Source organism: Corapipo altera, unplaced genomic scaffold (assembly GCF_003945725.1).
Source record: "Corapipo altera isolate COAL_440 unplaced genomic scaffold, ASM394572v1 49, whole genome shotgun sequence".
Classification (NCBI taxonomy): Eukaryota; Metazoa; Chordata; class Aves; order Passeriformes; family Pipridae; genus Corapipo; species Corapipo altera.
Genome location: NW_020884879.1, coordinates 3,026,912 through 3,042,570, shown reverse-complemented (window position 1 = coordinate 3,042,570; position 15,659 = coordinate 3,026,912). Strand labels below are relative to the sequence as shown.

At 43.4% G+C, this 15,659-nt stretch overlaps 1 protein-coding gene and 1 long non-coding RNA gene across 5 annotated transcripts in view; one reads left to right on the top strand and one right to left on the bottom strand.

Annotated features, from left to right (window-relative positions):
- Window positions 1-577: 577 nt before the first annotated feature.
- Window positions 578-5,919, bottom strand: LOC113944957. The gene is made up of 2 exons (XR_003526900.1): window positions 3,418-5,919; window positions 578-2,363 (listed from the first exon to the last, which is right to left on the bottom strand). It is a non-coding gene; the product is annotated as an uncharacterized LOC113944957 (long non-coding RNA).
- A 3,419-nt stretch (window positions 5,920-9,338) lies between these two features.
- Window positions 9,339-15,659, top strand: part of SS18 (SS18, nBAF chromatin remodeling complex subunit) — a 46,033-nt gene continuing 39,712 nt past the window's right edge. For 2 of the 4 annotated variants that reach the window (XM_027638699.1, XM_027638695.1), the window contains exons 1-3: window positions 9,589-9,747; window positions 13,160-13,236; window positions 14,528-14,612. In XM_027638699.1, coding sequence (XP_027494500.1) covers window positions 9,679-9,747; window positions 13,160-13,236; window positions 14,528-14,612 — 231 coding nt within the window. In that variant the 5' untranslated portion in view covers window positions 9,589-9,678. Of the gene's footprint in view, window positions 9,358-9,588; window positions 9,748-13,159; window positions 13,237-14,527; window positions 14,613-15,659 lie in introns of those variants that run through there. The other 2 variants (XM_027638696.1, XM_027638697.1) reach the window with 2 other exon arrangements.

Here is a 15,659-nt window from a genome sequence, read left to right as displayed (position 1 = left end):
TTGTTGTCAATGCTGAGGATTGTCTGACTCTTTTAAGCAGGAACCTACAAGTGTCAAACCACTTATCTGCTAAAGTTGCAAAGCAGTGTGTGATATATTCTACTGTGGCTGGACCCTCAAGAGTCAGTTTATGGTGCTGTTAATCACCATTCTGGCACCAGCAGCCAAGTCTGTAAACTGATGGTGATAAAGTAATCACAAAGACTCTTTCATTAACTAGCAACAAATTCAACAAATTTAAAAAGAAGCAAACCATTGCAACTTTTTTTAAAGTCAGAAACCGCTGAAGAAGCAATGTAGATGAAGACAGAGACAAATTCATAACAGCACACAGGAGTAACCTTCTTCTGAGAAATAGCAATTTTAAGTCAGTTTCAGGCCATAACAGTTTTAAGTTTACAGAAAGTTAACTTGCAGAATTAAATATGGATTTAGCTGCTCCAAAAACACATATGAGAAGCACCCTCTTCCCTAGTGTACCACACATCATGGTTTTGGTATTGTACTACTCTCACCATCCCACAGTACCAGGAAATGGGGCTACAGCTCCTTAATAGTGTGTAAAAAGAGACGGTTGCTGAGGTACATCTTTATTCTTCTTCATTACAAGCTACTGTAGAAAATCCAAAGCATAATACCACATTACAATTTTCCTGATGGTCAAGCCAGCTAAGTTCCTTACTTCCCAGTTTCATAGTCAATCACTCTCTGGTGCAGTTCTTAATTCTCCCATTCTCCCACAAAGTCATCTGCTTGTGAGGCCAGTGAAAACACAGTTTGCAAAAGTAAAAGATAATGAATTTTTTTAAAGTTAGATCATTTTGATGAGCTGTTTACTACAAAAAGCTGAAAATTTCTTCAGTCACTTGGACTCCCTTTCTTGGGGAACAGTTCCATGTTCAGCATCCAATGTAAGCCAATGTAAGAGCACACTGCTATCAAAAAAGAGATTCTCCTATCTCCTGCCCCTCACTTTATCTTTTCATTCTCTCTCTGGTTTAGGACAAACTGTTTTGCAGCTGTTAAGTCAGATCACTGTGTTGACTCAACTCAAAAGTAAATTTTTTTTTTAAAAGCTGAGTTTTGTTTTTATCCCTTCTGAAAGCATGCAAAGAGGACAGTTTAACATCCTGATAGCACAACCTAAGTGGAGATTGCCACAAAATACAACAGTTCTGTTCTTCCCAAAAAGTTCCACACAGACATTCCTGCAGCTTCCCTTGAACTGGATTTAGCAATCACACAGCTTTGTAGCAACTCAACAAAGAAAAGAGTTCACTTTACATCAGATTAGTGAGTTTAGCACTGTTATCTTCAGTTGCACCTTGCATGGTCAGATTGGTTAGGTGTAACATCAAATTGCACCCTCAGTGGGTGGCAATAATGGTTTGACCATCAAAAAAGGACAGTTTCATCTCCTCCTCCAACTTCTTCCTTCACTCCCCCTTTCCCTCACAGAGTTATGGGATTCATATAATTACACATTGAATCAATCCAACAAGCAAATGAAGAGGGTTTTTTTTCTGTGAGGTTGGTGAGCTGAGTCAACTCACAAGGGCTCCAAAGCAGCCTCAGAAGGAGCACTGGGGGAGTGCCTAGGATAGCAGTGCCTAGGACAGAGCAGAGGCAGGAGAAGAAAGTGCCACACTCAGAAAGCACACACTAGTATGGGAATTTAGACTGATCTAAATCAGTGCTACTGTGGCTTTCCTCTTTGAATTGCTCCCTCTGAGGCTCTGCTGGCTCTCACCTGGCCTGGGTGAGACACTGCAAGAAATCTCTTCTTGGCTTGTCTCTGCCCTGCAGAGCTTCCATCCTGCTTTACCCCAGCCCAGCCAGGCAGCAATGCCAACACAAAAATGACAATGGAAGAGCACAGCCTAGGGTAAGACCTTTGCCTTGCTAGTGGCAACTAGCCATGACCAGCCAGTTTAGTGGTCACATGGAACTACACGATGAGATGACATGAGATACGAGATGAATGCTCTAGGCTGTTTTGCTTACAATATGCTGAGTTTCCATGCAGTTCTGCCTTCATTCAGTCCTCGTCTGAAGGAAAATATTCTTTGTGGAGGCAAGTGTTTGAAAGTGTTGGCTTATACATGTATGGAACAGGGGTTTCATTTATGAAACAGACATGTCAAAAGGTAGCATCTAGGGCAGAGGAGGAGGAAGGCTGAGCAGATCTAAGCCCAAAGTTGTCTTCCAGGTGTCCAGGAATATTTCCAATATCATCCTGTCTTGTTTTGATGAATTTGATCTCTAGGTTTGCCTTTCTTGTCCCTTGCAGTCTGCCTATTGCCATTGCAACCAGTACAGAGCAATTTCTGCTATCCAAGAGGCTTGTCCCTGATGACAAGATGCTAAAAGAGGATTAAAAAAACCCCAGGACCATTAATTTTGAAAAATCAAAATGATTCCCACTAGCCCCATAAGAATCCTTCTTCTAGAATTAAATTAGTTATTTAGAAGTCTTCATATCCTGGTACCAATCTCCCAAACCATAGTATCCATGTTCACAATATTTGTCATAAATTCAGATTTTAAAGGTTTTGAGCAGTAGTACCTTACTCTCCTGCAAAAATACATATACACTAATAGCTAACCTGCGTGTGACCATATTTAAAAAATTACACAAAACCACATTCTGTCATTATTAGAAGACTACTAGTATTTCATAATAAAGTGTAGATTACATTATTGAAAAAAGATCCTTTTTTTATTCCTATAGAATAAAAACATAAGAGGCATAGGTATTATTTTGGCCCACATTCCCATCAGCCAGGCTTCTAATTAGTCTTTCAATTTAGAATTTTTCTCGCTGATATTCAAAGCAAACTCAACTTGATTTTCAGACTGATTTAATAGTAAGATACATTGCTCTTTTACTTGCAAAATATATTGCAATTATGGCACAACACTGTGATACTTTTCTAGAGTATCTTTTTAGATGAGAGGCATGCTTTAAAATTTCATACTGAATAAAAGGAAAACAGAGTGGTAAAAAGCATTGCTACATCCTTAAAACAACATAAATACTAGAAATCAACATAGTTACTATATTTTTTTTCTGTTTTTTGATGCTGCTTATAGAAAATTGCAGCCAGTTCCTATTTGTATGGTAGTTCAGAGGCAGTTTACCTACTTCTATCATGTATTCCTTGTTGTCCTCATTTTAAGGGAAGATACAGGCCTATAGTTCCTACCTTGCAAATACCAACTATGGACACTGTAATTAAACTGAATTTGTCTGTGCTCCCTGCTGCTCTTGGAGCTCAACCTTCCCTCACCTTTTGGTGTGCCTACTCCTGTGAGCATGCAGGGAGAGCCTTCTGGTCAGGCAGGAGGACACCTCGTATGCCAGGGGCATACTCAAAGATTTTGTCATCATTTTGCCTGCCTGGAACAGTTGCACACCTGCTTTCCTCAGTGGCACAGCAGGGAAAGAGAGATGCTCCAGCAGCCATCATCCCTACAGACCAGACTTCTCCCTGTGGATGCAGTCTCCTTTTTTTCACAGCAGACCTCCTCTACTTTGGGGACCCTCTTCTTACAGACTGCACTCACACAAAGCATTTCCTTCTCCTCCTTTTTGCTCCTACTTGAAAAGAAACACCTGTGCATAAATGCAAGGAGGCCTGCATGGATGAACACAAGCAAGGAGCTCCTGACAAAACCCAAACATAAAAATGAAGTGTACCACAGGTGGAAGCAGGGACAGGGGATCTGGTGGAATACAGAGGCACCGAGCATGCAGAGAGGGGATATTTTACTAATCCCAACCTTAGTTAAGGCTTTAGACAGTATCTCTCGTAACAGTCTCATAGGCAAACTGATGAAATACAGTCTAAATAAGTGTACAGTGAGGTGTACTGAGAATTAGCTGAACTGCCAGTCTAACAGGGTTGTGGCCAACAGTATGAAGTCCAGCTAGGGACCAGTCAACAGTGATATATCTCGGAGGTCAATACTGGGGCCAATACTGTTTAACTTCTTCATTACTGATCTGGATGACAGCAGAGAACTGGAACTTCAGCAAGTTTGCAGATGTTCCAAGGGTGGGAGGAGATGTTGCCTACACTAAGTGGTGTACGTCTTTCAGAGGACCTCAACAGCTTGAAGAAATAGGCAGACGTGAACCTCATGAAGTTTAACAAAGGGAAGAGCAAAGTCCTGTACCTGGGGAGTAGAGGACCAGCTCACGTGACTGCTCAAAGTAGCTTTGCAAAAAGTACCTGGAAATCTTGCTGGACAAGGTGAATGTGAGCCAGCAATGTGCCCTTGCTGCAAGGGCCAAGAGCATCCTGGGCAGCACTGGAAAGAGCACTCCCAGCAGAACGAGGGGGGTCTTTTTTACTTTACGACATCAGGGTCTCTGAAAGGAAATTGCATGTGATATAATTTGTACTTTCTATATTCGCTCAGGAAGTTGTTGATTGGAATTGTGAGAGGGTGGTAGTACTGCCCTGTAGTAGTTCAGTCGTCTCCTCTGTCCTTCATGGTCATGAGTCTTCAGAAGGCTGGAGATGATGCAGAAGATGCACAACTGAGAGTCCCCAGAACAACAGTATGCCTCTGCACTGCAAATGTGTTGCCTTTTAACAGATCTGGAAGTTCAGTGATCATCAAGATCACTGCTACCTTTTCTTCAGCACAGCTTCGCTGTGCCTTCTCATATTTGTCTTTTCTGCTTTGCTTTGAGCATTCAAAAAATGAGGAAGTTAGTGAACTGTAGCACTTTGCTTCTGTGTCCTAAAATAAAATATTAACCTCTAAGAATACTTAAAGAATTTTCAGCGCTAAGGAGGCTTAGATTAGATGTTCTGCTATTTTTTATTTATAGCGTATGTTCCAAGTAGCTGAAGATTCCCTTTTGAAGAATAAAATCAGGACATGGAAAGATTTTCTCACCTCAGATATTGCACTTACTCCCATTACTGCAAACTGCGGAACCCGCTCTGAGCTTCTTTACTCTAAATATTTATACTTGCAGACTCAAATAACAGGTAGTAGAATAAAAATTTAGCATCCCAATGATTTTTTTTCTGGGTTTGTTACTGCCCCTCTGGAATATGGCAAAGCCAGCAATATCCTTGTAGTGTGCAGTGCTGCTTGGTACTTCGTTTTACACTAGAACACCCAGGCTTGCATTTCAGGTACTACTTCTTATTAATACTCAATACGATAGCCAGTGCAGAATAGAAACAACAAAATTGGGAGAAAAAAACAGACAAGAACCTGGCAGAATAAATTCAAGACAAATTTATCCTGTTAGTGTGATCCCTTTTAGGAAGCAAGAAGCACCATTTACCCTAAACCCCACTCTGATACTGCTGTGTATTTTAATAACAAATTACTGGTTTTTAAATAAACAGAATTGGAACATCAGCCATTTACACAGGCAGACCTTCAGGTGCAAGCTCCATTTTGCAACAAGATGAATTAACACAGAGACTGGGCATGTAGGAAATCCCAGAAAAGTTACGAGATCACCAAGTCCAGTTAGTGAAGAAATACTACACCAAAAATGGCATTTTTTCCTTTTGCTATCTTCCTTTTCAACCTAACGAAAGACACTTCTTCCTTGGGATCTGCTCTGTTACCTGATGGCATTGCTGATGCTACAAAACACGTGCATAAACACATCCTTTTTTTTTTAATTGAAAGACAAAAAAGCTGTCTACCCTGAAAAGGAAGCTCAAATTCACTGTTATCCTATTAGCAGTGAATTCTGAGCTATCATACTTACCACAGTAATGAAAGTGGGTGGGGTTTAGTCATTTGAAGTGAATGCACAAAATGAGGTTCTGTCACCAAAAGAACTGTTAAAGGCTTTGTCTAAGAAATGCCTGACTCTCGAGAATCATTCTTAACTTTCATACAGAAACCTTTAGCCAAGAAGGTCTTTAAGCAGGTGGTTCTACCACAAAATTCTTCGCTGTCGTCTTTCCTGTGTATATACCTTCATAAATACTAAGTTTGAAATTTTTAAATTTTAAATGCACATTTGAAAACGTTGATGAAGCAGAATTCTGTATTTTCCTGCTTGTGAATGGGAATGTCCGTGACTTTATGGAAACTCGGATAATAAAAGTGGCAGAAAACAATTTGTTACCAAGAAATATGAGTTGGAAAACATGGGGAAAAAAATCTTTCAGAAAAGGACCAATCTTCCTCTGTTTGCATTCTTCTCTCTCCAAAAATATGACATATTCAAATGCACATCAACCAAACAAAAGCCAACATTGACAAAAGTTGGAATAAGAGTTGGAAGAAAGATCTGACTGAAACATGGTTGCATTTGAAACTCTTTTTGGTGGTCGAGATTTATGCATCTAAATTACAATTAAATAATGTTAAGGTTATGAGTAACTCACAAGAGCGAAGAAATGTGCAATTAATGGGAAAATATACCATATGTCCTTTGATATCTAGGCATATTGCAGTGCATTAAGGAAGTCATAAAAGAGACACCCTGTTGTGGTTATGTGTTCTGAGACATGTGGCACATTTCCATTGTAGCTATCTATTTCCCTGCTTGTATGCATCTGTGCCATTATTTAAATGTTGATTTTGAATGTGAATTTCCCTTTGCATGGTAAAAAAACCAGAGCTGCAAATTCCTGGTTTTCAGCGTTTCTTTAGATCTGTTGCCATTTAGGAATGTGGAAGTCCAAAATGTTACACATATGAATGAAAAAATATCACAAATGGGAATAAATCGATTTAACTTAATCCTCAGACACATTTAAGGCAAAGGAGATGGTTTTAGTTACTATGAATGAATGATCTTATATCTTCCCTCTAAAAACTGACACACTTAAATTCCAAACACTGTTCTCCTGTATTTTGCATAGAAACAGGAATTTACTAAAAAATTTTGTGTATTTACTTTGGATCATTTGGGAAAATACAATGGGAAATTACTACTTTAATTTTAAGGCTCCTGAACTGTGGCATCCCACAACTGTATTTTTTTTCCTCTACTCAAAACAAACCTGAAAATGTGGAAGAAGAGAAGGGAACATTCAGATCCTAAAAGCAGTATTTATGTGGCTGGCATGTAACCCCCATTGTCCCAAACACCGTGATCACCAAGATACCCCAGTGCTCAATATTTTATGTACAGTGCTTGGGTAACCAGTGAGTGACATCTAGATGCCATACTTGTGGAAACAGAAAAACATTTTGTGGCATTCTCAGTGTTCAGTGTACTTCGGGGGAACATGTTTGCTCTCCAGTTGCTGGAGATGCCTGTAGCCTTGGGACACCTTCAGACACATCACCAGTTCTCCAGGGCCAAGTATATGCTTCTGCCAAAAAAATAAGTCCTCAGAATTCTGTTAGTAACTGCCTAGGAGATGGTACCTTCTGATTATGCGCTGATTTGGCCATGGCCATCAGGCATTCTTCATTTCTAGGATTCTTCATTGTAGTTTGTAGTAACTAGAAAAAGTATCCTTTTGAACACAGAGATATTAGAACAGTTACCCTATGAGTTCACTCCAAGATCATACAAAAATAACCATGAATCACCATGAAGCATATCAACTCTAGAAAAAACAGGTTTCCTCAACCCTTTTTTCTGTTTTTAGTTTCCTACAAGTATTGTAGTGATGCTGTGTGGGAGACAGAAGAAATGGACCGAAATAGTCCAAAAAAATGTATCCAGATACCATGGTGATGAGTGAAATCATCAGAAATACAATCAGCCTAATGGACATGCTGGCATTGCTCCTCTTTAGCATGACCTACAGTGTAAGGATTGGGCCAGAGACATCTTCTGGAGAGAAAAGCAAGCCAGATTAGCATCACATCAATGCAAGGTCCTGTATAATCTGAAGAGACAGGGCAGAAGAAGTGCCATTCTGGTAACAGAGAGCATAAGGCCCAGGCAATGGGCCCTTGGAGAGCATGATGCTGTAGGAATGCAAGAACAGCTTGGAGCCAGCAGCCTGGGAGTTGGTTGTCAAGGGAAAAAAGCAGAGAGTGATGGGCAGCTGCAGTACACCCTTGGACAGCAGAGCCAGGAAGAGTAATCTTCATGGGGCTGGGGAAAGGAGCCAGCCTAGGAACAGTCTGAGGAGAGAGCATGCCAGTTGGGAAGCAGCTGTACAGCCACGGGGTGGCCATGGATGCCACTGACAAATGTGTGCTGTAACCCAAAGGGCTGGCTAGGGCTGCAGGGAAGAGCCAGGGCCTTCAGCCAGCAACAGCTGAGGAATAGAGCAAGCAATGCACCGAGTAAGGACCAAGATGTATGTGTTGTGTTGTAGTGTCCTGTCATCGAGTAGCGAGTGTCCTGTCAGCCACAGCAGCACACACCTCTGCCAGCCACAAGAGCAGGGATCAGTCTGCAAAAGGCAAGGAATTCTACCCACAGCCTAGAGTATGGCTAAGCAGGGCATGTGATCAGGAAAAAGCAGGTTTAAAATGCTTTAGTTGGGGGTCTTTCAACATCCCTGTACCCTCTACCCTATGAAACTCCTCACTCTTCTAAACAATTGTCTTAGGCTTTGCAAACTTGCTCATGAGGCTCTTTGGCAAAACCGAGATTCCCTCCAGTGGCTGCACTGAAACAAACCAAGGCTGGTTTCAGCACTGCCAGCGTCGGCCATTTACATTCAAAATTGCAGCAGGAGCTGCTTTTCCTTGCTTCGTTTCGCTCCCACTCCCCGCGGCCGCTCAGCTCGGCGGGGAAAAGCAGCCCCAGGTCAGCGAGCTGGAGATCATCCAGCCCAACCCCCTGCCAAGGCAGGGTCACCGACGGCAGGTGACACAGGAACGCGTCCGGGTGGGTTTGGAACGTCTCCAGAGCGGGAGACTCCACGGCCTCCCTGGGCAGCCTGTTCCAGTGCGCTGCCGGCCTCAGCGTAAAGAAGTTCTTCCTCATGTTGAGATGGAACTTCTTGTGTTTTATTTCAGGGCCATTGCTCCTCATCCTGTCCCTGGGCACCAATGAAAAGAGTTTGGCACCACCCTCTTGCATCGCACGTGGCAGGAGCGTCGCAGCGGCAGCACCTCTGGCGCTCCGTGGCCGCCGGTCCCCTCACGGACGGGCCGGGCCAGGCGAGCACAGAACGCCGCCCCCGCCCCCGCTCCCCTGCCGCGCCCCCCGCCCCTCCCCGCCCGGCCGCCCGCGCGGGCTGCCCGGCTGCAACCAACGGCGGCGCTGAGCGGAGGGGGGAAGGAGAGAGAGCCGCCCGGCACAGCCCGAGCGCGTCCCCTGTAACGTGCGCACCACGGCGCTCGCACCCCCCCCTCCGCCGGCCGTACCACTTCCCTGCCCGTCCGGCTCTGAGGCGCGTCGGGCAGGATCGTACCAACGCGGCCGAGGGAAAGGGGGTAGACAAGAGGGTGTGTGACAAGGGGTGGGGGGGTCACGTTCGAAACGGCGCAGCGCCGGCTCTCGGTCTCGTTGTTTTGGCCGGGCCGTGCGGGGCAGCCGCGGTCTCGTCGGAGCTGTCCCTCGCCGGCGGGAAAAGCGGGAAGGAGCCGCCGGTCCTCCTTAACGCCTTCCCCCGGCGGGACGGGGATGGGCCGTCCCGCCAGGCGCGCGCCCCCGCCCCCCCGCGCGCCGCGTTCTTCCCGGATCGGCGCCGCTGTTGGATTCGCGGGGCGCGCGCGCGGGCAGGCGGGAGCGGGGGCGGGCGCGGAGTCTCCCGGCACCCGCCAGACATGTCGGTGGCGTTCGCGGCCCCGAGGCAGCGGGGCAAGGGCGAGATCACGCCGGCCGCCATCCAGAAGGTGAGGAGGGCGAGGGGAAGCGGGCCCAGCCCGGCCCGGGCCGCCCTGGGGGCTGCAGCGGTCGCTTCCTGCCGCGCGGGGAACGGGGGCGGCGGCGCCCGGAGCGGTAAAGGGAGGGGGCCGGGCCGGGCTCGCTGTGCCCGGGGTCGGGCCCAGCGGGGCACTTGTTGGATCCCCGGACCGTGGGAGGCGCCGGGCAGGGGCGGGCGATGTCCCTGAGCCCCCCCCACCCCGCCCTGCTTCCTCCACCTCGGCTGCCCCGATCGACCCCGCGGGCCTGAATTAACCCGAAAGAACTCGGCCTGGACGCGGAGGAGTCGAATTAGTCCCTTTCTGCGAGGGGGGCCTGACGGTGGGACCGCAGACGGGCTGTTCAGAGTCTTTGCCTGACTTCGGGCCCTGCGGGGTAAGCGGCGGATCCAGCTCCCAAACTTGGTCGGCCAAGTTAATGCTCCCTCCCCCAGAACCTGAGGTGTGATTAAAGAAGAACATCGCTGCCGGAGCCAATGACAGCGGCTCCGGACGGCTCCATTTCAGCTTTTGTGGGAGTGAGCAAGTTAACTCGTTAAAGAGCTCAAAGAAAAGCACATAAAGGATTTGTGAGAATCCACAGTGTTTTCTATCAGCAGAAATAAAGGAGTATGTTCAAGTTCCCTAGTAAGTGGGTGGTATTTGGAAGCTATGCTGAAGGCTCGCACTGTTGTTGGTGTAGATATTAGTGAATCAAACACATCTCAGATTGCTACAAGCTCCTTACGTAGCAGGAGCCTTTTGGGTAAATGCAGCTAACCTCTGATTTAATAAAGAATTGGAGCGTCAAAAAAGTAGGTGTTTCAGGCATATGGACCTCAAAGGAGACCCCAGAATTATAATGGAGTCCTCCAGGAGAAGTTGGTGCTTGAGAATTGTAGATGAAAAATATATACCCACTAGGTGGAAAGCTGCTCAGAGGTAGTCTGTAGAGACTTCGGGTCGCCGAGGTGCTTACAGGAAACGTAGACAAGTTTTTCTTATGCTGTAGTCCAGCCACTAATCTGATGGTGGTGTGCTGGCAAAATCCTAGTGTAGTTAAAGCTGAAGAATCTTTCTAATGTACATAAGGTGTCAGAAGCCCTGGAGGTACCTTCATCCACCTGATAACTAAATTCTCTTTTGATGGTAGGTGTTTATAACTATTTCAATTTTCTATCAGCAAAGGTTCAATTAAACTTGTATAAAATAGTTGTCTGCAGCCCCATCTAGGATACAGTTATACTTCTTGTTGCCTTTCCTCTTGGCCCTAGCATTTTCCCCCCCCTCCCAACCCTTCTTCCCCAAGAGGTCCAGCTTACATGGCTGCAGTGAAGGATACAGCCATCAAACTGTCAGTCTCAAGGTTGCCTGTCTGCTGAGCCTCTCCTGTGTGAGACATTCTGAGGAGAGCCTTGATTCAAGGCTTCCTTTGCGAGTGCTCTATTAGACTTCAGTATCAAAGGTATTATCTCCTTTCTTCCTTATTTTTTTTTTCTGATGAAAGTGGCCACTGTGTTTCTTATAAAAGTTGAAGTTAGTATGTGTGTCGTGTCTGTGTAGCAGTGGGTCTGTGATCCTCTTTGGGGAGTGCAGCTTCAGCTTTGCCTAGTTTCTGAGGCTCACACAGCGACTGAAAATACTGCAGTCATGTCTGTGTTTAGTGCTTAAATGTGTTTCCAGATCCAGCAGTTTCAGGCAAAATACTTGTGCTGGGATCATTCCAGTCAGTTCTGGTGGATTCCTGGTTAGCATTTAAGAAAACTTGGCTGGCTGGGTCATTCTTATGTGGATAGAAGGCCTGAGTGGACTGCATAAGGTTTCTGACTCTATACACTTTTCATAGTAGAGGTGGATTAGTCGTTCTCTCTGTAGAATTTTTGTAGGTTGGATTCCTAAGGAAGTGAAGATCATGTAATGATGTTGTGCTTTCCTTGTAAAAGCATGAGCCTGGTCATGGCTAGTTTCAACCACGTTTGGAAGGAGAGAGTATTAGAAGTGGTTAAGATTCTATTAGTTCTGTGAAATTCAGCAGCTGGGTAAAGGGATCTAAACTAGCTTTCCAGTAAAAGAAAGCAAAGGAATAAATTGATGCAAAATTTCCCATTTGGCAGTAAATTTTCTGTTTTGTTCAGTTGACTTGGGTAACTTGGCTTGTACCTCAGATTATCCTTGGTTCTGCTGAGTCTTGTCTGATCAGAATGTGGGATGGGGGTTAAAAAGATAAGAATGTGGGGATGTGCAGCTCCAGGAAACCAGGCTGGTTTTTTTTCCTGTTTGTGTGACTTTGTGAACTTTCTGAAGAAAGCTGTGAGATTGACCATTTCCCATGATTTTTAGAGCTACTTTTTTTTTTTTTGTCAGAAAAATCTAATTCATATGTGTTCATTTTTGTGGACACTTCTGAAGTATAACAGAACTATTGTGCCTGTATGTCCTGATTCTGGCCAGAGCACAGTTAATTTTTCCAGTGGCCAGGAGGGGCATAACTGGGACCTGGAGGCTATTCTGTACCACCTTACATCAGGGATGTGGGAAGGAGTCCCTTCCAGATGGAATAGCCTGGTGGGGTGAGGTATTTTCAGGGTCCTGGGTGCTGAGCACTCACATGTGAATTGTTCACCACTCTTGTACACTGTGTTGTTAATGTTGTTTCTGTTACTGTTTGTTTTCTTATTTCATTGCTGTTTCCAGCAAATTGTTCTTATCTCAACCTGTGATCTTTACCTTTTGTGCCTCCAGTTCTCCTCTCCAGCCACCAGCGGGGCAGAGGGGGAAGTGAGCAAGGGGCAGGTGGTTTGGAGTGTTTCAGTGGGAACAATAAATTGGGGAATACCATTCCTCAAGCACAACACCATTAAACCAAATATCTATAAAATGCAGTTTAGTTAGAGATTCTTCATGTAAACGCGGCCTAGCTTTCCAGCACATTTCCTTGAAACAAATCTGACTGGTCAGCTCACTTCTCATCAATAACAATTTCAGTGCCTTTTGTTATTAAATTTATAAACAGTTGCAGGCTTTAGAAGGAGAAGGGAAACTTGGGGTGTAAACTTTTAAGCAAGTTTCTTCTTAGCAATCAAATGAAGGAATGCAGAAAACTTCTAAATTTTCTAAGAACATGATGCGGAACAGGCAAGTATTTGAACAGAATGCTTCACAAATGTAGCTGTGGTAGTGCTATGAAACCCTTAAACTGAAACCAGTAATACTAATCGGAGGGGAAAAATGGGAGCAAAAGAGTGTTTTATAAATTATTGGTGAAGTAGAGCTTTCTGGATTACTACTTTTTTTTGTTGTTGTTTTTAAAAACTCTGAGAAGAGGAGCAAGACTCAAAACTTATTTCCAGTCTTTCAGCAAAGAATGTGAAACTTACTCCAAACTTCTTCTTTATTGTTTCAGATGTTGGATGAAAATAACCATCTTATTCAGTGTATAATGGACTATCAGAACAAAGGAAAGACTTCTGAATGCTCTCAGTAAGACCTTAATCCATATCTTCTGTGGACTGGGTGAATTTCCATCTAGATCAGCATTATAGATTTGTTTAGCTCACCTTGTAGGAGAACTGTCCTCTGAAGAACAAATAAGTTGTGCTACAGATAAAATTTATGTGGGTTTTTTTATTTGCTGTATGAGTATCACTTTTGTCACTGAAATGTTTCAAGTTGCCTACTGCAAGTTGATGTCATGATGACAACGCTCATAAAAATTGGGACTGTATAACAGAGATCTTTTCCCTCTGTATCATAATTACACTTTGGGAAGGAGGTAGCCTTCTTCTCAAACATTTCAAAATCATGTAGGAAAATGGACCTTTCTTCTTCATGATGGCATGTTTGAAAACTACCTGCTTTTCACTTGCCCAAGAACAAATAGGCTTGTCTTAAATGGCCTGCCAAAATATCCCACGTGGACTTGCTGTCTAGTGAGAACTGTAGAAGGAGTCAATTGTTGAGGAATGTTATTTTCTCATTACCCTTTTCTGGCACAAGATGATCACAGCACCCATGTAATCAAATATGGAGTCATGGGACAGACAGAGCATCATAGTATAGCTCAAGTCCCTTGCCAAGAGAATCAGTAGTGTGGGAGTAGGAGGGGAATCATAAATAGTAGGTATTTTTTATTTAAGGGAATACTTTTGTTCTAGCACAGTTAGTTTATTAAGCTGTTTGAAAACCTGTATTTATGTACTTGTGCTCTGTTCCTGATTTTAAGGTTATTTTTGTGACTGGAGTAGATGTTGGGACACAGGACTGTGGTTCTGTAGCAGGAAAACCATTCCGTAGCAAACTTCCAAAGCTTAAGGTCCTAATGAAATGTGTGCACTGGGCTTGGTCATGATTCACATAAATCTATGATATCTTGTATATTGGGACATAATAGAAAGACCTCTTATTCTCTAGTGTTTGTGATGAAAATTACACTGAACAGGCACAAACACATGAGAGAGCTCTACGTCTTCTGGTGATTTAGTTTAGGGCAGGAAGTGAAATAGGTGAGAAAAGTGTCAGCCAGCTTTAGATTTTTTACAGCAAGACCGAAGTAGAGAATATACAGGCACAGATTTGGTGGAGACATTGGGAAAGATTGGACAATAGTTAAGTGTGAGGGGAAAAAGCTTAAGATTCCTAATAATGGTGTTCTTGTAAGTCTCTTGAATCTTGATTTACACAGGTAGCTTTTTGACATGTGTAGAGTTAAAGTAAATTCTGTTGTTACTGTATTTGTGAATTAAGATCTGTTTTGCTTTGTTTATTTTGATAGATACCAGCAGATGCTGCATACAAACTTGGTTTACCTAGCCACTATAGCTGACTCCAACCAGAACATGCAGTCTCTACTACCAGCAGTAAGTACAAAATAGTGCAAAAGTAGGGAATAGATTCCTGGAGGAAAAAAACAAAACAAAACAACCAAACAAGTGTTTGAGGTAATGACCAAACACTTTGCCTCTGATTTACTGTATATTGAATACATGATGCAGTGTGTCTTCGTGCTGTATTTGGAGTAATCTCGCTACTCAGGTCTTGCTTAAAACCTGACCTGTCTAACTGGAGACTGTTACTGTGAATCAGGTGTGCAGTGCACAGATTATCTGGCCTCCTTCATGGATAGATTTTTTCCCCCCCCTTAGCTGAGAACTGTAGTGATATGGCTCTTAGTCAACAACTACAGCAGTACTCTTTTTTCCTCTTACATTAGGAAAAGGTAGGGGAATGAGGTTTTTTTTTTTTTTAAATATTATTATTATATTTTTATTTTTTACTGGAATGTCATCCATTCTCTTGCCTCGGTGGAATGAGGCTGGGTAAATTTTTGTCTGCTTTTCTATACTGTAGTTGAGTTTCAAATTCTTTGCCTCTCTCCTGTTTTGGAAAGCAATCTTTTTTTAAAGTGGGTAGTGATAACATGAAAAAAATAAGGGCTCACAGGCTTCACTTAAGACACTGCATTGCTTTACATTTCTTGGATATTACTTGCTGTCTTTTTAATCTGAATTTTTCTGAGTCTGTCTTCCTGAACTCTGTGTTTTATAAGATCTATGAAATTTTTCCCATGTTCCATTGTTTATGGAGCAGTAAGGAAAGAAACAGCAAACATTAAAATAGCTTGCTATCTGTTTGCTTTCTGTGTTAATCGGAAAGCTTGGGGAGTTCATTGTGAGTAACACAAGGAAGTTCTTTGTTTTTTGGTAATAAGACTTTTCTTGAATTAATATAGTCTTGATTCATTTCTGTAATATGAAGCTAAAAAGAATGTCTGTAAAACAGCCATTCCTAGATACTAGTTTTCACCAACTGAAATTGAATTACTTTTTCTTTGGTCTCTGGAGAAGTGTTCTCCAATCATTGCTACTAGCAAAGCATCCTTTCAAGTTGGTACCTAGAGGACTATA